The sequence below is a fragment of the Corvus moneduloides genome, chromosome 11 (assembly GCF_009650955.1).
Source record: "Corvus moneduloides isolate bCorMon1 chromosome 11, bCorMon1.pri, whole genome shotgun sequence".
NCBI classification, from domain to species: Eukaryota; Metazoa; Chordata; class Aves; order Passeriformes; family Corvidae; genus Corvus; species Corvus moneduloides.
Window position 1 is genome coordinate 7,485,872 of NC_045486.1, and position 26,849 is coordinate 7,512,720.

The 26,849-nt window shown below is 44.3% G+C and overlaps 1 protein-coding gene and 1 long non-coding RNA gene across 8 annotated transcripts in view; one reads left to right on the plus strand and one right to left on the minus strand.

Annotated features, from left to right (window-relative positions):
• Positions 1 to 26,849, plus strand: part of ADAMTS9 (ADAM metallopeptidase with thrombospondin type 1 motif 9) — an 81,264-nt gene that overhangs the window by 38,729 nt on the left and 15,686 nt on the right. For all 7 annotated transcript variants that reach the window (XM_032121107.1, XM_032121108.1, XM_032121111.1 and 4 more), the window contains exons 20-30: positions 222 to 432; positions 1,152 to 1,316; positions 2,426 to 2,590; positions 3,462 to 3,581; positions 5,360 to 5,464; positions 5,610 to 5,777; positions 5,955 to 6,239; positions 6,892 to 7,053; positions 7,627 to 7,803; positions 20,253 to 20,420; positions 24,524 to 24,697. In XM_032121107.1, coding sequence (XP_031976998.1) covers positions 222 to 432; positions 1,152 to 1,316; positions 2,426 to 2,590; positions 3,462 to 3,581; positions 5,360 to 5,464; positions 5,610 to 5,777; positions 5,955 to 6,239; positions 6,892 to 7,053; positions 7,627 to 7,803; positions 20,253 to 20,420; positions 24,524 to 24,697 — 1,900 coding nt within the window. The remainder of the gene's footprint in view (positions 1 to 221; positions 433 to 1,151; positions 1,317 to 2,425; positions 2,591 to 3,461; positions 3,582 to 5,359; positions 5,465 to 5,609; positions 5,778 to 5,954; positions 6,240 to 6,891; positions 7,054 to 7,626; positions 7,804 to 20,252; positions 20,421 to 24,523; positions 24,698 to 26,849) is intronic.
• Positions 10,258 to 20,257, minus strand: LOC116449506. Its single transcript, XR_004242407.1, has 2 exons — positions 19,608 to 20,257; positions 10,258 to 18,504 (listed from the first exon to the last, which is right to left on the minus strand). It is a non-coding gene; the product is annotated as an uncharacterized LOC116449506 (long non-coding RNA).

The window sequence follows — 26,849 nt, forward strand, 5'->3', positions numbered from 1 at the left end:
GGTGTGGCTTTGCTGTCTTTGTTTTGCTCAAGAGAGACCTGCTGACAGTTTCTTCCCTTCAAGGAGCAATGCCAGGGTTAGCTGAAAGTCCCAAAGCATTGGGAAGCGTGACACAGAGCCAAAACTTCCTGTTTAAGAGCATATATTCCTTATTTCTGTCAAACACTCTTGAGCACGTTGTCTGCAGAGCTCAGGGCTGATGTTTGCTGTCCTCGGCCCAGGTGGCACATTGCAAGGAAGAGCGAGTGCACGGCGCAGTGTGGGCTGGGCTACCGTACCCTGGATATCTACTGCTCCAAGTACAGCCGGCTGGAGGGCAAGATAGAGAAGGTGGATGATCGCTTCTGCAACAGCCAGGCCAAGCCCAGCACGAGGGAGAAGTGCACTGGAGACTGTAACGTGGGAGGGTGGCGGTACTCGGCCTGGACTGAGGTAAGGGATGCTTCATGGCACAGCGAATGCTGCTCCTTGCACAGGAGTACATTGGGCTGTGTAGGTTGCTAACAGAATATATATAAAATATGGGCACAGTGGTTCTGCTTTCACTGCTTCCTCTGGAGTACGCTCTAGTCTGAATCAGCCTGGTACTCCTTACCTTCCACTGCAATTAATATATACTTTAAGTATCTGTCTTCATTACATGAGGCCCTGCTAGCTGTCTTCTGCCATCAAAGCTGTCACCGCTGCCAGGAGCTGGGGACGACGTTGCCATCATCTGAAATTTGTTTCCTTTACACATCTTAGCTTTTGCATGAACAAGAAAATTCCTGAATGCAGGCACAGAGAGATTGATGAGCCTGGGGATTTCCAGGGAGGGGCGCGATGAAGGAGGGTTGGCTGGTCAGAGAGAGTAAATCTCTCCTAAAATGAGAACGAGCAGCAGCCATTTAGGAGAACTGAAAGGCAACACTTGTAAAAGTAATAATGGGGTTATAACCTGAAATGAATTTGTGAAACACATTGCCACGACATTTTATTAAGCTTAGTGAGATTGGCTTTTTAAAAGAATACATAAAGTAAAAACCTGTTACTTAAAGTATAAATTGTTCTTCCGGAGGTCTCCTGCAGTCACTCTACAGTGACTGCAAAGAGAGAGGAGGCAATAGCAGTAGAGTGGCAGGAAATATTTACTGGGTGTGTGTCCCTCGCAGTGCTCCAAGAGCTGCGGTGGGGGCACACGGCGGCGGCGAGCCATGTGTGTGAACACCTACAACGATGTCCTGGATGACAGCAAGTGCAGCCAGCAGGAGAAGCTGACAGTGCAGCGATGCAGTGACTTCTCGTGCCCACAGTGGAAAACCGGTGACTGGTCCGAGGTAGGTGCTGGTCATCAAGGTGGGCTCACCCTGCTGGTCCTCCACCCTGAGGGGCTGGTACCTGCAAAGAGGTGTCTCCCTCCCTGCTTGGCTGTCATGATTTGTTTGTGCCTCCTGCAGAAGGTCTCCCCAGGCCTGTGTACAGGGAGGTTTCAGCCAGGCAGCAAAGTCATTGGCCTTGGTAGCCCTGGTGTCAAGTGGCCACTTTCCTCCCTGCTAAGCCACAGGGGGTTAATGTCTCTCCAATCCTGCAGTAATTTCTCCCCAGTTTTTCCATAGTTCTGCTGTACATTTGGGAAGAAAAATACCTTCTGCCCTCATTTTCCCTAGAGATTATCCTCAAGAGCTCTGGCTGTCACTGGAGGGCAGGATTTCACCCTGCTGATGTTTTGTTCAGCCTCTCTCTGCTGTTTATTACCTCTTCCACTGCTGCTCGTGTGTTTTGCAATGCAACAAAACTATCTTGATAGGTTCGTCTCTGCAGCAAGACTGGGGGTGCTGGAGAACAGTATTCAAAGGATGCTCGTCACCATTGTGGCCAAATTTCTCGTTTCTGTGAATCATGTTCTTTTAGTGCATAATGAAAGCAATTAAATGGGAACAGGGATTGTTCTCTACAAAACGTGTCTTCTGATTCAAGCTAGTAGCAGTCCAAGCCATGCCAGGGCAGTGGAAGAGGTGCTCACAGCCTGCAGAAGCCAAGACCCTTAAAGTGCACGCTCAGAAAGAACAAGTTTTTTAGGAGCACCCTGTTGTGCACAGCTAAAACCCCGCAGGGCAGTGCTGTGCATTCGCACCATGTCTCACACCTGCTGGAAATCAAGACCCTTTGTGATCTCACTTTGCCCGTGCTGAAGGATTCTGGCCCAGCTGTGCTCTCCATGGTCCAGCTCCTGCTCTAGACGAGCTCCTGATAGCAATCTTCTTGTTGACAAGACACTCTCCTGTCTTCCAGGACTTGTTGTTAGCTAAAGACCTGCATTTCAGCACCAGGTTTTTTTAAGCTGTGGTTGCAGTAGGTCTCCAGGTTTATTTTCCAGTGCCAGGGCAGGTGCTGAGCTGGCAGCGCATCCCTGGTACCACCTGAACTCTCACTTTTCTCCTTGCAGTGCTTGGTCACCTGTGGAAAAGGACACAAGCACCGCCAGACATGGTGCCACTTTGGAGAAGATAGATTGAATGACAGGTTTTGCGACCCCGAGACAAAGCCAGAGTCAGTGCAGATGTGCCAGCAGCAGGAGTGTGCCTCGTGGCAAGTGGGGCCCTGGGGCCAGGTACCACGGAGCCCCACAGGGCTCCCAGCTGGGGGGGACCTGGATGAGGGTGGTGGGAGCTGGGTGCTGCCCTTTCATCCAAATTCATCAGCATAACTGTGTTAATTGATTTGCACACCAAAGCAGCCCTCTGTTTGCTTGGGTTCAGCGGATAGGCAGCAATAACAGTACCTGCCTTTTGTGCTAAATTTAATCTCTGTCATACTAAATTTGCCATGATTTTCAAAAAAAGGGGATTCCAAGGTTACGTTCCTAAATTCATATTTAGGCACATAAATATATGGCCTAATTTTCAGAGAAAAGCTGCTCACATTGAGTAACTTTTGTTGCTTTTAATGTTTTCCAGTTTCTGGGTTAGTGAGGGGTTTTTTTCTGTTAAAATACAAGTTACTCATTTCTTCCAGAGTGTTCTGGCATCTGCTTTTTCACAAAGCTGTTAGCTCTTGACTTAAAAAAGCAGCAACAAACCCAGACCAGTTGTCCTAGTCAGACGTATTTCCCATCAGTAAAATTATTCATTAGCTGCTCATGCAACCATGGGGCTGAACAACCAGTTTTAAAGAAGGGTATCATGCAGGTTCTACCAGATTCTGATTCTAATGTGTGCAGCAAAGTAAATCATTTCAGTGCTCACACTTTGCTTTCTGAAGAATCAAGTGAAGCGTGCAAGGCACTGGTGGCCGCAGTGAGTTAAAACTTTGACCTAATTTAAAGCTGAAATGCATGAAGTGGAGAGAAACCAGAAGGGAAACTGCCTTTTATTTTTGCTGCTCTTGCTACGTGCCTAAACATAGGCTGGGCTGATTAATACTTTCTAAGCAAAGCAGTTACTCAGACCCAGTGCTCTTTTCTCCCATCTGTCTTGTCCCAGTGCACTGTTACTTGTGGCCAAGGCTACCAGATGAGAGCAGTGAAGTGCGTTGTGGGCACCTACGTGTCAGTGGTGGATGATAACGACTGTAATGCTGCAACCAGGCCTACAGATACCCAGGTAAATCCTGCTGCCTTGTCTCCATTTTTTCACTGTGTGTGTATGGAGGCATCCAGACTACAGGTTCAGGGGATATCTTGCTGCAGAAAGGCTTTGCTCTGAATGCCAGCCCTGCAGAGCAGTACCTTGGGCTGCTCCATGGTTGTTGGAAGGATGCAGCACAGCACCCTGCTTTGGTAGAAATGGTACAGATGAGCTGTGTTCAGGGAGTGCCCATCTGTGGCACCATCCCATCCTCTCCATGTGGTTCACCTTACACTCTGAAGCGCCAGATTGCCAGAAAGGCAACAGACAACCTATGAGGGTATCAGGACTTTGTGGGTGAAGATTAATTACTTTTGCTTATGGTTTATATCCATGGAGCTCTAGTCATACAGTGGGATGTGAGGGTATGTTCAGATGCAGCTCTAAAGCTGAATTCTTAAGAGCTTATGAGCTAAAGAAGCTGCAGGGGATGAATATGGGATAACAACCAGAGACCAGAAGGTTGAGACAGTATTTATTGGCCTTAGAGGTCTTGATACCTCCTTTGGCTTACATGGAGTCGAGGATACCTGGCTGCAGTCTGGGCTCATGTGGCTGCAGAACTGTTGCTGTGTCCTGACAAATGATGGTGAAGGGCCATAATTTCTTGTATGCTGCATGTGACAATGTAGTGTTTGTGACAGCTACAGTTCCAGACACTTCCTCCCTGGCCAGATAAATTGAGAAATGTTGCACACTTTGCAGATTTGCTGAAGAGGCTTTCCATGCTTGGAAGCAAACATGTAAAGTCCCATTTCAAGCAGGAGATATGCCCAGGGTGTCTGAAGGAGCTGAATAAAACAGAACATTACCATCTATCTGTCATCTAGGAGAGTTGTAGTGCTCATGCCCTGCCCAGCTTCAGTCTTGCATGAACTCACAGGGTTTATCTAAGGCTACAATATTTGGGAAAGCACTGTTTTTCCCATGTATGGAGACCAGTTGCACTACAGTCAAAGGGTAACAAACCCACTTGTCATCAGCCCTCATTTGGCATGCATGCCTCCAGCATAAGTGAAATCACAGCAGAACAGAAATCAGGATTGCCATTTGTCAGAAGCTGCTCTCCCCCTCACAAGGACAATCACTATTAATTTCCTTTTTGGCAAGGACCACTCAATGGAGTAAGTCATGGATGTTCATAATTTCTGTCACCAGACCTCCCAGAAGGTCTGGACAGAACCCTCCTGTGAGGCACCGTACGAAGACTGAGCAGAATTACATGCCTGTCCTCAAAACCTCACATTGCTTGGTGTGTGGTGGAGATTAGCACATGGATATAGGTGGTCTGGTGGGCTGCAAGGATTCAGAGGGCTGTAATCAGCAGCATAACCTTTATTGTGTGGGCAGCAGGTCTTGCGCTGAAGGAAGGGAGCTTTGAAGGGAGATATAGTTGCTGCTTTGCAGATGTGTGTTCATGTCAGAACTCTTAATGAACTTTCATCTTTTGTCTCAAAAAATCTGGTTTTAATGCATAGAGATGGCACATGGTTATGGGGATCCCTATTGTAGAGTTCCTAATAAGTCAAAAGTCCAGATAGGGTTCTGCAGATGAAGGCCTTGGAATATAGATATCGAATTTTGCTGATTCAGGAAGAGGATGCAGGGAGGAAGCCTGCCTGCACAGCACATGCAGGTCATAGAGTTTCAAGATGTTGCATGTTGTTCATAATTTCATTGAAGAGGAGGTGGTTTAACCAAAAACTCTGCAAATTCTTTATTTCTTGTTTTTCCCCAATGTATTTCCTGTACAGGACTGTGAAATAGCTGTATGTCCTCCCCATCCAAATAGTCCTGAAGCCAAGAGAGCCATATCAGGCATTCACAGGACGCAGTGGAGATTTGGATCCTGGACACCAGTAAGCACACATCATAATACTTTCAGGATTATTTTACCGTAGACAATGTGATATTTTTAAGTGCATATGCCCAACTTTTCATTACAAAGTCCTTGCAATGTATGTCAGGCAACTTCCTAGTAGAGTGCTCTTTGCTCTTCCCTAGTGCTCTGCAACGTGCGGGAAGGGAACCCGAATGAGATATGTCAGCTGCCGGGATGACCAGGGCTCTGTGGCTGATGAGTCAGCTTGTTTCCACCTTCCAAAGCCATCAGCCACAGAAATGTGCACCGTGACACCGTGCGGGCAGTGGAAAGCCTTGGAGTGGAGCTCTGTAAGCATAACACTGTCTATTGCAAGAGACCTCATTGCTGGAAACGTGTTTCATTAATCTGTTGCACTTGCCCTTTTATAAGTGAGGTTATTTGGGTTTTCTGCTGTTCATTATTAGCAAGAGCTGGTTTTCAAAACTGGAAATGTGACTGTGTCTCCTTTTCCCACTGTAATGCAGTGCTCGGTGACTTGTGGTCAAGGTAAGGCAACGCGACAAGTGATCTGCATCAATTACAGTGACCAGCTGGTGGATAGGAGCGAGTGTGACCCAGACGACCTCCCTGCCACCGAGCAAGACTGCTCCATGTCTCCATGTCATCCAAACAGCCATGACTACGGCAGGTCCATCCACCCTTTCCTCTATCCTGATCATCGCCTCAAACTGCCCCCTGGAGGCAGCCCAAACCGAAACCGTGCACATATACCGGGAGGCAATCAGTGGAGGATTGGCCCCTGGGGTGCTGTAAGTGCCCCGATTCTCTTATTCCTGGGTTTTGTTGGGTTTTGTTTCTTTCCCAGGCTAATTCAGTCTTTTCTTGAAGTCAGAAGTCAGCACACAGTGAAAAGAGAGAGGGACGTTTCTCCCCACTGTCTGCTCTCTGCTCAGACAAGCAAGTGTTGCAGAAGGGCTCAGGCATTGCTTATCAGCCTCTCATACCTTGTATCTCCAAGGTACTCTAGGCAGAAAGCTGACAGCATCATTTTCCCTGAGGCAAAGGCCGGCCTCTACTTCTTGGCTGTCTCCTGGGACATTTACAACAGAGTTGTTGCCAAAGCACAGCGGAGCCTCCATGCCAGCTACTCTCACTGCAAACAGTATGCAATGCTTTATCGTGGGAGTCTGTAAAGGGAATTAAGTGCAAATGGGATATCAAACACTGCAGCAGGGATTATTCACCTGCTTAAAACTAGGCTAGCATTTACTTTCTTTGCTTAGTCAGCTCCTAAGTCATTGCACTGCTATTGGTAATAGCTGGGTTTTGAAGTTTAATAATGCCTGTTAGCTGCATTAAACTTCTAGTGGTATATTCCCATGGTGCAAGACACTGGGAAGGAGCTGGGAATACAAACTTATTCCTGGACTCAATGAAACCATGGGCAATTGTGTCTTCCAGTGCTCTAGCACATGTGCGGGGGGGTTCCAGCGGCGGGTCGTGGTGTGCCAGGATGAAAACGGATACACCGCAAATAACTGCGATGAGAAAAGCAAACCCATGGAGCAGAGATCATGCGAATCTGGCCCCTGCCCTCAGTGGGTCTATGGCAACTGGGGAGAGGTGAGTGTATCATCCATCCTGGGCTCCGTGCCCAGGGCAAGACTTTCATTAGCGAGTGGCTGAAAAATGGGAGAAGAGAGGGGTATTGTGGTGTCATTTATTAGAAAGATTGGAACTTGAATGGCAGCCTCTGATAAATGAATGAACCTGAGCAACTGCTGGGTGGTGTTTTTGTTTCCATTTGTCTTGCAAAAACTTTCTTCCCCAGCAAAAGTAAGTTTTACAAAAAAGAAGATTTTTTTTTTTTAAGCCAGGTTTAACTGAAGGCCTTTTTTTTTAAATGAAAGCACTGCTCCATTTTGAAAATTAATCTGAGATAAGCAGTTGGAGAAGTAAACCTCCAGTATCACACTGAGTCGGGCAATATCATGGTGGAGCAGCATGAACAGCTTTAGGAGAGAAGCTGAAGCAGCTGAAGGTCCATCTGAGGCTCACAAGGGGGATTTGGCTGGAGTGGATTAGTTGGGAACAGAAACCACCATTGGTTTTTAGAGGTGCTAGTGCTTTGGGCAGCCAGTGGGCAGTATTTTTGCTGTCCCAACGGTGACTGCTCTGTCCTATGCTGACTTGCAGTGCACGAAGCCATGCGGGGCAGGGACAAGGACACGGCTAGTGGTGTGCCAGCGCCCTAACGGAGAAAGGTTTACGGATCTGAGCTGTGAAATCCTTGACAAGCCACCAGACAGAGAGCAGTGCAATGTGCAGGACTGTCCTAGAGATGCTGACTGGAGTGCTGGTCCTTGGAGCTCGGTACGACCATAAACTCTTTCTCTTTGTGAACCGTTTTGTAGATATCCCCTAACAACAGATTTAATTTGCTTCAAACCAAGGTGCTAATGCTTCATGTCTTAAAACTGCACTTACAGAGGATTATTTACCATATATTCAGAATAACACCTGTTCAGGAAGGTCTTACATTAGGGGTGCTTGAGTCCTTTAATTTAAAAGGCACTTTCTGCCACCTTTGTCCATTTCATTACACTGTGCAAGTGCTGTGCATTATGAATCTTGGTTCTGACTGAGTTTTTGCATGTGGATTTACACCTGGCATTTAAGCAGTACATTTCCATTGAAGCTAAATTGTTCTGCTCTTTAATGGTAATACTGCACTGTGCACCTACTGGTTTACCAGTCGCATGTTCTCTGCCAAAAGCAAAATTACTGGGGAGAATGTGCTAAATGGCACCAATTTCCAGGCATGTATAAGTATGTATAGATGTGTTTGCATGTCCCTACCTGCCCACACACAGACCTACATGGAAACACATGTGCATTCACACCTGTGCTCTATTTCTGTTCCTGTGCATATAATATGACTGTGATGTAAAGTGCAAAGGCACCTGTAAGCTATTCTCATGCATCTCTCTGGTTCTGGAGAGTGATTGTCTAGCCTGATCTCCAACTGCTGCTCTATCACTAAGCCAGCAAATGATCAGCAAGGTGCTGGAAGGCTTAAAACCCTGGGAGTTTCCCAATAACAAAATAGTGTTTGGAGCAGAGGTGTTTTACATTGCCCCTTTGCCGCTGGAGGAGTCTGCTACAGAGATGCTCTTGTGAGGGAAGAGCAGCCCTGAACCACAGGGTTGGGGTGCTATTTTGGGTGCCACATCTTTGCAATTCTCCCTGCCTAGAGCAGCAACCTCTGCTCTGAATCCTGCACCAAAGCACGTGCCACCCGAGGCGCTTCCGGAGCCCTGGAAAACCACGGACCTGTCTGTTTTGGAGTGGCCTTCAAATAGATGTCAACCTCTATTGTGTATTTTGTTATAAAAGCATTTGAAGAATTTTTTTTTTTTAAATCTGATTCAAAAGCACTTTATAGGAAAAGAAAAAAGAGGCCTGTTTTTTAATGTACTGGACTTCCTTAATTGTCATAGTTTGAAAAGTCATCTTGCCAAAACTTGCTCTCCTTCTGTGGGTGCTTTCAGTAACATGGATGCCTTAAGTAACACTCCTCAATATTTTTATCATACCTCAGTGAGTTCTGCAATAGCCATAAAACTGCTGAACGGGTGTTTATCCGGTGCTTCACCAGAACAAGAGACAGTGCTATGAAATATTTCATTTGAGGTGCTAATGTACCCCTTGTCCATCAACCTGGCTGGTGCTAAGGATGAGCGAGGTGAGGTAAGCAGAGGTAGCAATGCATGTGCTGACTGCCTGGCAGGATTTGCCAGCTGGGAGGTGCTGCCAACCATAGTTTACCTGTGCTGGACCATTTGCAAGAGCCAAAGGTGTGGACAGAGTTGTGTTTCATTCTGGTGTTGCTCAGCCTCTTTGTGGCTGTTCAGGAGCAGGCTGCAGGGCTGCGCCTGCTTCTCAGTCTTGGAAACACAGGGTGCAGTCTTCTAGTCTAATTTTCGGTTGTTTTCTTTTCACCCAGGAAAAATTCCCTTGGCTCCACTCTGTTGTATTAGTCTCAATGGGTTGTCCTTGCTCTCCTGGGAGCAGGTGGGATGTCTGGCAGACAGGTGGAGGGCAGGGACACCCTGTCCTGCCTGCAGTGTCTCCTCCCAGCTGGCACAGGGTCACAGCCCTGTGGAAGGGACTGCAGGGCTGAGCCCCAGTCATTGCCATGAACTGATTTGATTTTTCAGTCTCATTTACTGAGGTGTCCTTGGGCTCTGACACAGGGGACCCAGAGCTGTTTGAAGACTGAGAAGTATCTATGGGGTCCCCAGGGCTTTGTGTCCCTCCAGCAAAACACTCCATGTGTATGTCTACCTCGTGCTACTACTGTAGGTAGTAACGGCCAAATTTTTCTCCTTCAGTGTGGTATCACCTGGATTTGCTTTAGCTCTGTCATCTGTTGCAAACATCATTCTGCAGCTGTACATACTTCATCTGTTGTGATGGAGTGTCACTACCATATTTTTTTGGTCACTTTTGAAACAAGAGTATAGTATTGGCTGAAACTTTTCAGCAGTATGGATTTATGTATTTATGTAAAAGTGTATTTATTTTTCCAATATTGTTATTTAATTTTATATAAACATTGCATACATTTACAATGTTTAATGTTAATGTTGAACAGTGAAAATTAAACGCAAGTAGAATGTAATCATAAATGAATTTGTATAATGATTTCTTGAGTCTTTTGCTAAATTCAGATAATTTATTAGATTTGGTAACTTCCTAAATTTTCTGAAACGGTTCTGCAATGTTCCATCTTTTAACTGGCATTTCTTTTACTTGCTTTGTTCTCCAACAGAAATTGTTATTCTCAATGATTAAACAAACACAGTTAAAAGTGTATGAATTACAAAGTTTGGATAACTAATTTCTTGCAATCATCTGACTGGCTTAGCCTTACTCAAGTTTCGGTGAACTTAGTATTATAAAATTAAATTTATAGTAAAAAAATTAAAGCAGAGAGAGTCCGAAGCATCCAACCCACAGTCCTCGGGCAAAATTCCACTGGGATTTTACACAGTAAACAAGTGATCTTTATCTGGCTGGTTAAATCCAGGTTTGGAAGAGATAATTAAATGGATAAACAGATTGTATGTGTAAATGATAATTTTACAACAGGAGACTGGTGAGATATCTTGTCATTATAATGTGCGTTCAAAGAGGACTAAGAGGAGGTGACATTTTTATTTCCTTGCTTATTTAAGAACATGTATTTACCCATTGCAGAATTGTACACCATGTGATAGACCTGACCTTCTTATTAAAACCATGCTTTAGAAGATGTGCACAGACTGTCACAGAATACAAGAGAGTGTTTTTTCTCCTCTTAATGCTTTATGGTATGAATGCAGATCTCCATACACACTCTTGAATATCGAGGGGAAATCTTGTCATGTTCTCGTGTCATGTTCATGAAGGAGATGTTCACAGCAAGAATTACCCATTGCTTCATTTAAAACCTGAGGTTTGGTTTTAATTAATACACCCATATATATACCATATATATAAAATATATGCATAACCTCCCTTAAAACACCCGCCTTGGAGCAGATTTGCTCCTTGCAATGATCTCTGATATTTTGAGTTTGCCTTAATGATCCAACTGTATCCTGATACAATGTATGAACAATGCTGAATGAACTTGTTGTGGGCTTCTCATTCTTTCCGAGTTAGGAAATGGGCACAGATAAGGTAAAACAATTATATCTCACAGTACCCTGGTTCAGTTGGGTGAGTCATTTGGGCTTCACTGCACAGGGCAGTGATCATTTGACTTTGAACTCTGGAAAATGGGTAGGTGAGGTTTAGATTTATTTGGGTTTTGTTTGGTTTTTTCCCAAAAAAGTATTACAATTTTAAAAGTAGTCTGCCTTATCAAGTACTTGTCGGACTTGGGTGTCTGAAGTTCAGGCTGCTGGTGCAGTGGTTGTGCAGCTCTCAGTGCTTCCCAGCTCTGTATCCTGTAGGCAGAGATGCTGGTATCAGAGTCTTTGAGGGCCTTTTGCTCTAAAGAAGAATCAGAAGATTACTGTCAAATAATTAGAATATTAACCAGCTAAGCTCCAAACTCTGTTCTTGTGGATGTGAGTTGAGGTCTGGGCTAGGACAGCATTGGCAAGAAGCTGGTGGCATTGATGGCTTTGGAGGGCTCTTTGGCTGCACACAGGGACAGAGCAGCAAAGGGGCTCTGAACTGGGTGGGAAGTGGAAGAACTGCCTGGCCAAACATCTGTGTCAGGCAGCTGGCACTCCAGAATTCTAATCTTAAAATTGGTGTCAGTGGAAACTTTAGGTTATTTTTATTTAATTCCGTCAAAGCCCCAGCATGTTGTTTGCAAAATGCCTTCCCCATGCGGCTGGCTGAAAATAGGCTGTTGAACAGCAATATTCTCTGTGTCGTTGTTCTGAAAATGTTCTTAGCAGGCAGGATGTCAGGTGTTGCTAAGGCAGAAGTGATAACCAGGGACAGATTTGGTTGCAAGTGTATATAACTCTGCTCCCTTCTTCTCCTCTGCAGAAAATGAATTTGCTGTGGCAGCAGCATTACTGAACTGCTGTTGGGGGGTTGTTTGAAGTGTTTCAGCCTATTGCTCCTCTGAGGCAGTGGTGATGGATGTTAATGCATCTCTCTCCTCACCTCAGTGCCCACAGCTAGTGGCTCCAAGGCAATCACAGGTGGGCAAAGCCAGTGATACCCAGCTGCCCAGTAGAGGAACATAATTTTTTTCATCTCTTTTTACCCTAAAATCTCCAATTTTTGTTTTCCTTTCCATTTTTATTTTTTGTCTACTATCACCATCTATCATTGCTCTTTCTGTTTCTACTTAAATAAGGAGAACTATATGGGTATACTTTTGTTATCAGTTCTCTCTCTCCTCTTTGCTAGTATTGATGCTACATTAGCAGGAAAACAACTGTGGAAGCCCATCAGCTACACCCTGCAGGTGAGGGACCACCCTGGGCCACTGTGTGCTTAACACTGAGCCAGTACTTCAGTGATTCCTGGATCAACTCCTCACAGGATTGATTTCCTGCAACTTATAGCTCAGCTGTTGCAAACCCCCATCGGTCTTTACACCACTCATGAGCTTTTAGTCTGAAGAAGTAAAAAGACTGGTCAGCAATGTCCCTTCTGACCTCCCTAGTCCAGTGACTAAATGCTGGGGAAAGACCAGAGAATGGAGCTGCAGAGAATCTCATCTGCTGTCCTTCAACAGCCTGTCCTGTTGCCATTGCCAGGACAGACAGGAGCTGAACCAGTGGTTAGACTCAGGAATGAGCTGGACCAGTGGTTAGACTCACAAATGTTATTTTCAGGTATCTTTAAAATCTTCTCGTCCCTTTGCCCCCAGACAGTGCATCTTTTCCCCAAGTTCCTCAGTGCACTTTCTCACTCAGAGCAGGTAACTCCGTTGGTATTTGCTGGTATTTCTAACAGTGAATACAGCAATATAGCCCAACCCATGCTTCTGTCCCAACGTACTGCAACATGCCTCTCTCCTCCCCTAGTGCAATGTCTGTTTGGCTGCATTTGGCATGTGGTTGCCATTTTACACCTCCTCTCTTACACATTTTCTCAATGGAATGGTCATTTTCTAGGCCTGAACTCAAACAAGAAGTGGTGAGGCTGCTGTTCAGCAATGACTGGATTCAGTCCTCGTGTTATGGGTGGCCCATCCCTGGCTGCTGGTCCTGTAATGCCTGCAGACCTCCTGCACATCTGCACATGCCCATACAGGAGAAATAAAGCAATAAATAAAAGGGTAGTTGCTGAGAGTAGTTGTCTCCCAAAGCACTGGCTCAGAGTACAGGAATGCATTAGACTGCAAGGGTTGCATTGGAGCAGTAACACACTTTCAAGGATGAGCTGTGAAATGCAGCATCTTCAGGCAGATCCCTGAGCTGGGTTTTGGGAGGTCTGCCTGCGGTTTTGCCCATTTTCCAGAGTCACACTGTATACCCCACACTGCAATCATTGCTGTTGCTCAGATCCTAGGGATTTAGAAACAAGGATGTATAACAATGAGGGACACTAAGCACAAAGAGATTTACTGTGTTTCTAACTTTCCCAGTGACTGATTTGTGCAGTTATTAAGAAAAAATGATGTAGTCAGTCCTGTTCCAAAGGCACTTAATGCTCTATTCACATTTTAATTTTACTAGCTTACAGGGGAGGTGAGTGAGTCAGCAGCATGGATGAAAATCTGTCTGATGCCCAAGACCATATGCAGGTTGACAGTATTTATCCCTAGGGCATTAAGCCAAGATTTTCCTTTATAAAATGGGGGAGCGAGCAGCAGCCCAGTGCTCCTACAACCCCCCAGTGTGATGCACACCTGTGAAACAGGGCTGCTGTTCCTGTGAGAGCTCTTTACTTTGTGTTTTACCCCATCCGACACAGAGAAATCCTATTCTGGAATGGAATGTCTAAATGGCATTGTAATACCACCGTTCACTAAAAATATGAGGTGTCAGTTAGCTGGCACCTTGCTGCTTCAATTGGTACTCTCCTAATAGGAAAGTGCCACAGTATGGAAAATAGGCTTCATGAGTACCTTCCACATCCCACTGTATTGGTGTCCTTGGGTAACTCACACATCTCCTCCTAATTTGAGGAAATGCCACCTAATGCCTCCCTCCCTGGAGAGACCTGCAGTGGCTAAATGGGGCTTTTGCATGTTTGTTGTTCAAGGTAAATAGTTTTGACCAGGGCAGGGACACAGCTTTTAGGAGAGCTTTGTGTGCTCACAGCCCTGATGATTTCTGTGCCTTTGTATGTGGTGTAACACAGGGCAGGGAAAAGAGGGGGAGAAGGTGCTACTTACTGAGTGGATGCTGCAGAAGAGGAGATGCATGGTTTCTCCTGTTGCAGTTACCTCTTTCTTCCCATAGATCTTGTGAGGTTTCCCAGCTTGGGGAAATTATTGTATTGACTTTAGCGCTCAGGGCCTTAAATCTTGCAGGAGTTAAAGAATCCAAGAGCATCCTTTCCTCTGGGCAATTTGTGCTGGAGTAATGGACTCCAGACACACCAGCTCTTTCTTCTGCTGCAGTAACACACCAAATTGGACCCTTTTCTCTGAGAAATTTTCCTCTTTTTTTCTGGTCTCACCAGTCCCTCCAGCTGAGTTTGGTGGTGGGAAGGTGAAGATTTAGTGGATCGTTTCATTTCTCGCTTTTGCAATAATGACTTAGGAAGCTCTGTGCCTCTGCTCCGAGCCAAGACCAGAGGATGGAGCATCTGGAAGATGGAGACCCTGTGGGCACTGCAGAGACAGGGTAGGCCAGCATGGATGGCCCGGGACCAGGAGAGCTCCTTGGCAACACTCGGGCAAAGCCTGCTCTTGTTCACACTGGGGGCTGTCCTCCAGCTCCAAGAGGGCTCCTCAGAACACTTCCACAGGGGCTCTGGACAATGCTCACAAACATCCTCAGACTCATACATTCCAAAATCCCTAATGTTCATGCCTTTTTTTTCAATCACCCCATTTCTCTGAGGAGTCAATTTGCATTAAACATTTCTAAAGCCTCTTCCAAAAGTGCAGTGCAGTGCTTTGGTGTGTTTTGCTCAGGTCTCTGGTCCATTTGCCCTCCCTTGAATGTAGAGACCCCTCTTCCTTTTTAAATGTACAAGAATCACATGTATTTTCTGGCCATGCACCAGCTAAAATCACCATGACCATACACACTCAGCACCCATGTGCCTTAAGTCATGGCTCCTTAGTTTGTCAGGAAAGGAAGGCCAAGCTGGGTGACTCCTGCCCTGCATGTGTCCCCACCAATGCAGATGGGCACAAGACCATGCTAAAACACATCAGTGGGAGAAACAGGGCTTCAGAGCAGCAATAAATATTTCCTAAACATCTCCTAAAGTGCTGCAGCCTTACTTTCAGTCTCACTGAAGCCAAGGGAATTACCTGCTGAAATACCTTGCTGTTGTGAAGCTAACTTGGTTGGGATGCCACAGAGCCTCTGTTGCTGGACAACACACAAAGGTTCCAGCATTTTAGGACTCCTGGTAAAGGTTCAGCTGGTGAGGACGGATCCATGCTTTCCTTGGTGATGTGTCTGTTGATGTCCTTTGTGTTCAAGAGACTTCAGAGGTACAGAAGTCACAGTATATGACAGCAGCAGTGTTAGTGGTAGTAAAAGGTGACATAGATCTGCTGCTGAAAGGCAGCTATGAGAGTACATTGTTGGGTTTGCTTGTAGTTGGAAAAGTTTGCTGGCGTCCAGGAGCACAGCCCTCTCGGAAAACGGGTGTAAAGCATTGGAGGGCTCTGTTGCTTTTCTCTTTATTTCATCCAGCATGTTTTGTCTCAGATTGCTGGGAAGAATGAACCAGGGCTTACTTACGGCTGCTGACTTTCCATAATATCCTTAATGTGGGGAAGTCTAAATCTACAAGGATTGATTTTAATTTCCTCCAAAAAGTTGCTCCTGGCAGAATCTGATAATGCCATTTTTAATCTAATCCTTCCCAGCCCTGCCCTTGGTGAGCTATCGGAGCATACCGATCTTTGGGAATTCATTTGGTGATCACCGCAGCTTGCATTCATTATCTTAAATACCTCCCAAATCGTCGGCTGATGCACAGTGGGTCTGAAAAGTGGTCTGACAGCATTTTCTGCAACTTTTCATTTCTGGGGGAGAGTGTTCCCGGGTTCTTGCTTGGCATATGCCCTTCTGCCCTTTGCGGAATTGCCCCTTCAATGCACTAAGTTTACAAGGAGCAGTCATTCCATTTCTTCTTGACTGCTCCATGGTGCCTTTTTCTTCTCGCCAAGATTTGTTCATTTGTGCCCAGGACTGTTGAGTCGTCCTGGTGCTGGACTGACCCTGCTCCCAGAAATTCACCAGAAATTTTGTACAAATTTTTAAGACAATTTTTGAACATATTCTGGCTTTTTTCCTGCTGCCAACCATGTGAATCAAGTAGCAGCCTTTCTATTTTAGAGAGGTCTTATTGAACAAGATGTACCCTCATCTTCCAAATGATCAGACCAGGAAATGCAGAAAAGGTTATTTTAAAGCAATTTGCATGCACTTGGTAAAACAGAATTATCATCTCCTGAACTCTGAAACAGAAAACAATTTTTTTTGTGGAAACAAAAGCACAAGCAGAGCAGCGCAAGGCATTGCAGGAGATGTTTAGCATCGTGTTCTGACCTTTATGGAAACAGTTGATATGGAAATATTTCTGGCATATTTATTTAAACTTTTTCCTTGCATTTATTTAAACTAGGCAGTGTATTTATTTGAAAACATCAGCAGCATGCCAATTTCCAGTTCTTGGCATATTAACAACACTAATCATGCAATAAACATAAAGCCCTTAAATCTGTGCTAAGTGCTTTGATCCTAATGCTCTTAGGAAAGTCCTTTTGTTTTTGTTCTCCGTGTAAAGTACCAGGTGTGACTTAGGTGGGTTTAGGAGATAATAAAGATAATAACAAGGGGAAGGTTTGCTAGAGTTTTAGAGTGATGGCTATAGTTGATTTTTTGAAATACTATTTCTCTCTTATTTTATGTGCCACAAACTTTTTGGTGTGTTTTTTATAGAAACATCACAGTGTGTTGTTTTCACGCTCTCCTCCATGCCCGGCTGTCCTCCCAGGTTCATCCAGGGGTGCTGTTTGCTGTGGTGCCTCAATCACAAGCTGCAAACAGCCTTTCAGAGCAACTTAATTGGAGGCAGAGGCAAGTTGACCACGGGTATATCCAAGTGCATGTGATTCTTGACTCTAGGAAGCTGGTTAGTGAAAAAATTCCATACAGTACCTGGCTACACCATCAGGGCTGGCTCAGAGATGATATAAAGCAATAGAGGCTTTTCTGTTGACTCAGAGAGCCTTGGATAAGGTGAGGCTGTTATTCCAGAGACCTACCGTCTGTCCACAGTACTTGGAAACATTTTTGGGGGGGGGGTGTGGGAAAGGAAAGAAGTCAAGAAAAAGAGGAATGTGAAGACAGTGATTTTATCAAATGTTTTGAGGAGGGCAATGTCAAAGCTTACCTCATTGTGGTACTGTTATTGGTAGGTACTATAAGCAAGCAGCATTTGCAGCCATGAAGAATCCTTTTAATGGAATGCAAAGTTTCTCCAGGGTCCAAAATAAATGATGAGACTGATGGTGGTAGTTGGGTGTGGCATTTCCCTGACACATGGCATTGAGATGCAGCCCACTATTAAATTATGCTTTGCATGTGGCTCACATATGCTTAAAATCTATGTGCCAGATAAAAGTTGAATACCTGAAATGAATTAGAAGGCAGTTATTAAGTAGACTCTTTGCAAAGGAATTTTCAGTCTCTGATACTTAGTTACATTAGATTATCCAACCTTTCTTTTCTGTCAGTGCAAATGAGATCATAACTCAAATGTGCACGAAAGCAAATGGGTGGTTTAGATCTGCAAATGCACAGCTGCCTAACTTTGATTTATATTAAAGGCAGACATAGAAATGATTAATTCCAGCATCTTGGGAATTACATTTAAGTATTAACAAAATTAAGCAAATTATGCCTCAACCTCTGAGTGCACCGAGGTTTGCACACAGACTTGTTTGATCATGGGATCACAAGATAAATGTCAGAATCAGGCTCCATGCCAAAGTTAAGCATTTTGTAGAAAGGGAATAATAATTTTGGAAATAACTAGTACCAAATTGTTTGTGAGATCAAGTATTTATCAACTACCCTCAGGTCCCCAGAAAGGTGCTTGCATTGTTGCACAGTGTGGTTAGTCTTACTTTTGGATAAGTAGTGGGATCCAATGTATTTTTTTTAATTAAGGATTGTCTGAGCTGTACCAGCTCAGGATGTGGGGCATGAGAGAGTCCTGATCAATTTACTCTTTAGCTGTCACAGTACAGTAGCATAACCTGCATGGAGAGCATTTACCAAGGAACACTTGAATTTTTGCTTAAATATCAGTATTGGTGTTTAGTCCAAAACAATAAATGGATGAAAATATTAGAAGTTTACAACTGGGTTTTGTAGGATGTAACATTTCTGTCTTGCTGCTGACGTTTGTTGCCTGGGGAGAGAAGTAGACAGAATGAAAAAATTAACTTCTGATGAAATTTGAAGGCTTATAAAATAGGATAACATTAGCTTGATCTTTCTTCTGTTGATACTAAAGAAAAGACGTGACATTTATGGATCTGGGTAACTCGTGAAAGTTCTGTTTTGTTGCGAGGGACAGCATTTCCTCCGTTTTTCAGTGCAAGGTTGCATGTTGCTTGTTGGGTTCTTTGGCCTATCTTCAAATTGGATGTGGGCTCAGGAGAACTCAGAGGCAGCTGTCCCTGCTCAGCCTCTCAGAGGAGCATCATTAATGGCTCGTAAACCTGTTGGTCACACAGGACCTCAGTGATCTTTTTTCAATCTGTAACACTCTTGCAGCGGGAAAACAACCTTTTCCAGGGCATCATTTATACAGGCTTTTAAGCATCAATGTCTGATTTTAGAAGCTACATCCATTTCTCTCCACATTGGTCTGAACTTTTCTATTTAGAAACAAGTTACTGCTCTCTCGCTGGTTCTTTGTGGGCTGAATGAGCTCTAAGGAGGGCTGTAATATAAAATAATCACAGGTGTCAATACTGGAGGCCAATTTCTATTCTAGTGAATCTTCCAGAGCTGCTATATATATATAAATTTTTCAGGTTTCAAATGTATTTATAGGCTGGGAAGAGCTTGAGCTGTAATATATTTCTTGGGAAATATACTGATGGAGTGGATTCAAAATGAAAGTGAAAGCCTCATTTCTGCATGTTTTCTCTATTCTGAAAAGAAAGCAGAACATTTTATATGGAGAGATGGTTAAAACAGTGTGTTTGCACTCAAGGATTAAAGCAGTATGTTTATGACGTAGCATGTAATGAAGAAATAGAAGTTGAGTCTCTGGGTGCATCATGCTGAGTAAGAGGCTTGTTCTACACGAAACTGTCATATTAAATTCATGTCGTGATTCCAGACCCCTTTCATTCCTAAATCTTTGGAGGAGACTAATCTGAAATCAAAGTGAAGTTGCTTGGGGTTTGCATGCCAGAAGTGGTCACATTTGAAAAAGTTCAGTGAACCTGCAGAGGGAGGTTGAAATTAGTTGCTTCACTACAAAGCTTGCAGCTAACATACCTGCTGGTTTGCTTTTTGCTTTGATTCTCCAGGTTCTGCCGCCTTGCCACCTTCTGAGTTGTTTTCAAAATGCATAAATCTTAAGGATGAGCATGTCCTGGTTTCAGTCTGTTTAGTGAGGAAAAAAAAAAAGAAAAGTCAGACTACACTGATGAAACAAACACAAGCCTTTGTACCAAGGACATGGAAATACTGCACTTTTCTGCCTTGTCCTTTGTTCACTTATTTCCCTCTGTGAAGGTGCAGAGCACACTTTACTCTCCTGATTTACCAATATGTGACATCCCTTTGTACCAAGGTAAATGGAAATGGCTCCTTTCAAGTTCTTCTAAGTAGATACTGAGGGCTCCTGCCTTGATCCCTTTAAGATGACTCTGCTCCTTTGAAACCACTACAGCAATGGCAGGAATCCAGCCTTGTTATCCCTGCTGAATGTCAGCTGTTTTCTCTATTTTGATACTGGCATTTTGGGGGCTTTGACCAAGAATATCATGCACTATTAAGTGTCTGCACTCACCTCAAGCTTTGTGTAGCCTCCCAGGGACCTGGGGAGGTGCTTTTGGTCCAGCTGAAAGAAACTGCCCTGGGTATCCATGGCCCCTGTATGAGTGTGAAAGCTGATCTGTTGTTACTTCATTTTTACAGTGTTCTGTCTCCTGTGGAAGAGGCCAAAAGCACCGCAGTGTGTACTGTTTGTCAGAGGAAGGGAGGCATGTAGAAGAAGAGTATTGTAAACACCTTGCTAAGCCCAACGTGCAAAAGAAATGCAGAGGGGGCAGATGTCCAAAGTGGAAAGCAGGAGACTGGGGACAGGTGAGACATGCTGTGTACCTTTTTGCACCTTTTGGTATTCTTCCTCCATCAAATTGGTTAGAGCCTGGTTTTCCAATCACTTCTTTCCTCAGGAATTATTCAGGGATAAAAGTTTTTGGGCCAGATCCTGGTGTAAAACAGTGTAGCTTCATGGACAGCAGTGGAGCAACACAGAATTGTACCAGCTGAAAACATGGCAGCTTGCTTTTAGTGTCTATCTGGAAGTAAATTCCTTGTGGTATATTTTAAGTTTCTACTAGAAACATCATTAGTATGTAATATTAAAGAGAATGTACTATTTATTCATGTTTTTAATATAATTTAAATATCATATCTCAAGTAGAAGCTTCCTTAGTTTTGGGAAATCTGAAACTAAATTTATTATCATCTTCCTGGGAAAGCCTAAAAAATAATCAGAATTGTTCATTAAAACTGTTTTTCACTCCCTTTCTTTCTTAACAAACTCGTTGCTTGATTTTCGCTCATTAAAAAGTCAGACAGTGATGCAGAGAGCAGAGGCTGCTGGAAATGAGAAAGGACTTAAACTTCTTGCTTTCTGAAAGCATACCTTGAATCCTTGTTTTCCTGAAAATAATGTCTTTGTCATCACCTTGAATATGTTTCATCACATTTTTAACTCTGAACCTTGCTTTTCCCTCTACCTCATTAGCGTAGACTAATTATCCCAGACTAAATGAACTGTTAACTTGTAAAACACCATGTTCCCATGCACTCTATCTTTCAAATTTAGGTACAAAACAACCATTCTTGCTGTATTCGAGTTCCCTGAAAGACAAACCATTAACATTGCTACAGGCACACATGCAAATGGTAGGACTAGGACAGCATGCTGTTGATTAATGTCCACTAATAAAAAGGACAATAAACCCATTAATGTTCTATGATTATTTTCAGACTTGTATTAGTTGGGTTTTCTTAATCCTTACTGGATTCACAGGATAGGAGTATTTGCCATTATGTGGGTAAAGAACTTAGTGTTCATTCACCATGGAGGTTCAGTTACTGAGGTCTGGGTTCTTTACTTGAGGATGGGAGCATCCAGCCTGTGAAATCCACAGTACTGCTCCCATATTGGAAATTAAGTCAATATGATTACTTTTATTACCTTCAGGACTGAAACTGAAATTTTATACAGGAGCCAGACTGAAATGAAACACCAGGCCATTAGACAGTCTTGTGATATCCAGTTTGCACCTTATTTTAAATGACTGCTCCCAAAAGCAGTTTTTTACAGCTAATAATTGTAAACATGATGGTCTGTCAGCTGTATTAAAATACACTAATATTAATTGATGAAAGTAAATGGTTTAAAATTCCCAGCTTTCCACTGCATAAGGGGTGTTGATTTTATGATTATATTTAGAGAAAGGAACCCGAGTTAATAGGAGGATGAGGTGATTTATGGTCTGAAGTAATCTCTTATTACTGGGCAATTAAGAAATATTTGTATGCTAATGGTAATGCTAAGAATAGGCTTTTCCAGGAGTAGCTGCTCAGCCCGGGTTCCTGATGCTGGATGTGCTCAGCCAGCCAGCATCTTGCTTAGAGAAGAGAAAGGGGTAGAAACACATGCTACAATATCAAATTGGGCTTTTTAAAGCCCTGTGAAATGCTGTGACATGGATCTCTGAGCCTCACTGGTGCTGGCAGCATTTTTTTGCCTGTGACAGATGAAGAGTTGGGGCTGTCAAAACGTTTGGAGTTCTGGCCCTGAATCCCTTGTAAGGGGTGTTCAGGGCTTTGCCAGAGATTTAATGCCTTGGAGCCAAGCTGGATTTAGGTGCTGAACTTCTCATTAAGAGCATGAAACAGACAGGAGTTTGGTGCTCTGAATACACAGTAGATCAGGGTATAAATTGGGCACAAAAACTCTGTGTGACTTTCCCTATCACCAGTGCCACTGTTGCAAATAGGAACCATGATCCGTTTCCACTTAGATATTATCCAAAAAAACCCAAACTTTCTGAAGGTCTAATTGCCTCAGAAAGTTAATACCAAGGCTGAGCTGCTGTGAGCTGGCTACTTTTTTTCCTGAATAAACCAGCAAAAGTCTGCATGAGAAATAAGGCGAAGTTTTCCCATAAAAGTGCATCTTGGTGTCACTATATATGCACAGGACCCATTGCATACACCTTTAGGTGTTGGGGGTTTTTGCCTCCTGGAAAAGGAATTACTCAAAAAATTAAGATTAAGGAACACAGGAATGGTTTAAAACCAGTCTCAGTTGGACACTGGCTGTGCTCGTGCTCCACTCCTAGGTTTTTTCTCTTTGGATATTTTGTATTCAGAGGGTGATGAATTCTTTTCTAGGTTGTTATGAACACACTTCCCTGCAGCAAAGCATTTTTGAGATATCTGTAATAATCAAAAGGGAAGAAAAAAGACTTTTTCTCCAAGATCTAAATGTGCTTATGTCTGCACTAAATGTCAGATTTAATGTGTTTGCTTCTCCTAAGTGGTGTCAATTATGGCCATTTACCTTTCATTTAACAAAAATACCAATATTTGTTCTGCTGTCTGGTATTTGCATACTTCAACTGCAGGCTGAAACGCAGCCCTGTCTAAAAAAACAAGTAGAGCATCAGGTAGAGCTTCTGGTACAGCCCAGGGACCATCCTCTCCCCAAACCCATGTGTCACACACAGTGCAGCCCCCCATGAAAAAGCCATGGTGTCACTTGTGCTCTTTTATCCATACCCGGGCTCTTTATGTTGGTGATAAATGGAACCCAAAAGATATCTTACAGCATGGTAGGCATCCTGGTGTATATGTTTCTCCAAGTTTGTGCCTTTATGCAATTTAAGAGTCCTCTATGGAATGTGTAGGACAAAGAGCACTGTTAATCCCAGGGAAGCAGCAGCACATGGGAAGCATTTGCAGCACCAGTGACAGAAATCTCACTGCTGCTTTCAAAAGCTACGCAAAAATGCTCCCACCCTCTTAATATCTGAAGCCAGTTGAATATTCACAGCCAGCTTTTCTCTGGTTCTCTTGGCTTTATGGGGCATTTGGATAGTAAAGCAAAGAGCATTATGGAGGAATACTCTACAGAAGAGGGAATTGCTTCCCCATTAGGCACCACAATTCCCTGCCATAAGAAGGCTCGTTTTAATGGGTGTTGCAATAACAGACTGTGAACTTATTTTCTTAGTTTCTGATATATTAATAAGTAATATTAGTTGTTAAAAATAACTAATATTAGTTGTTAATTCAGGTGGGTTTTCAATACATGCCTTTAATTTTTATGCACTTTCTTCTATAAATGCAGATTCTCTTAATTCCAAATCTGTATAGTATACTTTAAGGTCTAGCCAGAAGGAATCTGTACCAGAGAAATATTAAGTACTGCTAAACATATTTGTGTGTAATCACGACACTAAGAAATGTTGCATGAAAGAAAAAATAAGCTGTTAACAGTTTTGCAGTACAGATAATAATTTAAAGATGTATGAGAAACAGAGAAATTCAGGCATTTGTTGCTGCGCCTTGAAGTTGGGAGAAATGTGCCCACAGTGTAATGAAGGAAATGTGAAATGCAGTTAATTTTAAAAAGACACTTGTTTTCACAAACTAACTGTATTCCCTCCCTTGGTGCATGTGCACATTTAAATGCATGCTGAAAGAAATCCCAGCTATATCACACCTTTCTCTCTCTACAGCTACATGCTTTCTTCTACACAATCCAAGTTTGCTTTTCATTAAAGCCCATTCTATGGCATTTGATGTATTTTGAACTATGATTTTTCTGAACCTGTGCCTTAGAAGCAATACTCAGAGCAATGCTCAGAGCCCAGCCACCTCTGGGGTGTCAGGGTGGTTTAGCAGTGCCGCTATTTGGCAATAAAAGGAGATTTTGCAATAAAAATCCTGTCTGGGAAGTCCTGACCTCACTGAAGCCAACGGCAAAAATTCCTGCTGGCTTCAGATTCATCGTTTTCCCTTGCACAATGAAAAGCCACACCTGGAAGTTTGATAGAGCATCGCTATCGATGCCACGGAGCTCAGAGCAGAGAGTGAACCCCCTGAACTTACCTTGGTGAGTGTCACGGGGAGCTCCACTCACCCTCTGTCCCTTCCTGCAGTGCTCTGTGTCCTGCGGCCGGGGCGTCCAGCGCCGCTCTGTGCAGTGCCACAGCGGCACCCCGAAGGCAGCCGAGGAGGCCGAGTGTGACCCGGCCAGCCGGCCAGCTCCGCAGCGGGACTGTCACCTCCCCGCCTGCCCCACGCACCTCTGGGCAGCCGGAGAATGGCAGCCGGTAAGCAGGACCCCCTCCACCCGGCCCTGGGGTCATCGGCTTCTGTGCTCTCAGGCGTGGGATGATGCTGGATGCTGAGGCCGGGGAGCGCTGCCAGAGGGTCGGGGTGTTGGGGTTGCAACCTGGGATTGACAAAAGAAAAAGAGGCAGAGGGAAGGCTCATGCGTGCTGGCTGGAAGGGAGAGCCGAGAAATGCCACTGTAGGGTTAATTTATTGCTTCGTGCTGCCCTGTGTTTGGCTGGGACCTATGCAAATACTGAGCAGGTTTTGGGTAGGGAGGATTTGGGTCTCTTCCAGGAGACAGAGCCCTGCCGCGCTGCTCCAGCCTGAGCCCCGTGCCTGGAGGAATTAGGGAGCAGTGGTAATTCCCTCTTTCCTGCCCCATTACCCTTGCTCCAGCTGACATCCCTATCCTTTTACTGAGCCCCCGGTCTTTGCTCTTTTATCAAGCCAGGAGTAGTGCTGACATCAAGTCTTCCATGGGAGATGATGCTTTTCTGAGTGACCAGGATCAGTCCCCATCAAAAACAGCTCCTGAGGCTGGAGCTGGGGATACAGCTGCTGCTTCAGTGGTTCAGGGAGTGACTCCATCTCTCCTGCAGTGTGGGCAGTGGGTGCCCTCAAGACTGGTGGGTCGTAGGAGGACGAGGGGACTCAGAGCAGGAGGAGCCCTCCTGTGCACTGCCAGGAGGCTGCTATGTCAGCCTTCAAGTGCACAGAAGGTTTTGGCAGAGACAGTTCAGACCAGACACCACAATTATTCTTTTCATTCTGATTTTTTTTCTATTTTTAGCCCCTGCATGCGTTATCTCAGCCTGACAGAAACAGGGCACACAAGTTTAGCTTCATTTTCCCCAACCTCAGCAGTGCTGGGAAGTTGGGTTTATAATACTATGTAACCCAGCCACGAGTGTAGGAGGCCAGGGGGGGCTGTGCCCTTTCCCAGCTGCTTCCCAGTACACAGGGAGGTGTGATGGGAAGCAGCAGGAGGCAAAGCTGATCTGGTCACACACTGATACCCGATGGAAACATCCCAGCCAGAAAAGGAAATGTAGGAATGGCTGAGGGGGCTCCAGCAGACTCCTTGCAATGAACTTTAGGTTTTACAGAGCCTATTAATTTCTTCAGCTAATGAATTTAAAGGCAGCAAAGTAGATCACCAAACAGCATGTAGTGGCAGTCCTTACCTAGTGCTGTAATCAGCCCTGAAAAGAAATAGCTCGTGCTCCATCCTTTCATAGAATCTTAGAATCACTAAGTTGGAAAAGACCTCCAAGATCATCAAGTCCAACTTTCAACTGAATTTTGCCCTCTCTCCCTTATTTTTGCAACTTCCCGAACCAGTTTGGTGAGGCGCCTGTCTCCACCCTTCCAAGCCCTTGATGGGATATGAATACTGATGTTCTTCTGAAGTTTTCCAGGACTCCCCATTGCACTGGGGAAATTTTGAACATATTATGGAGATTTTTTTTTCTCCAAGGGAGCTTTACTGGGGGGATGGACTGGAGGTTTCCTCACCCTCATAAGTACTCTTAAGTAACCATGAACAGGAAAATGCAGGAGCTGCCCAATGTGAGCTTGTCCCTTTGGCTGACTCCAAGCATTTCTTCCAAGCATTTCTTATTTTGTTCTGGTTTACACAGTGAACAAAAGGAGTAGCACCTCCTCCCCAGCCATGGGCCCTCTCCCTGAGGAGGCACAGGTTGCATTGGTATTCTCTGAGCAGGGAGCAGCAATGAACCCTAATTGACATGGATGGCAGGATGTACATAACATCCCAGTGCTGTCTTGTTCTTGATTTCTTATCTTTAAAGGGAATCTGTCAAGAGGGTTTGGGGTTTTTTAATTGTTCCTTTTTGTTGTTGTTGTTTAGAAAAAAAGTGTTGGTCTTGACAATGAGAAGGAATATGAAACTTACTGGAAACCATTTATTGCTCTGTTGGTGTATCACCATTAATCACCTGTTCTCAGTGCCCTCACCAGGGAGAAGGAAGTCAATAGAAAGCCTCACTAATGTCAAAATAGAACTCAGACCGGAGTCACAAACTAAAAAGGAAAACTGGGAGAAAGAAGGGGTTTTTTATTTAATATGAGCCTCTGTGGAAGGACAATGCACAGCTCTGGAAGCTGCCATGCAACTCCTCAATCTTT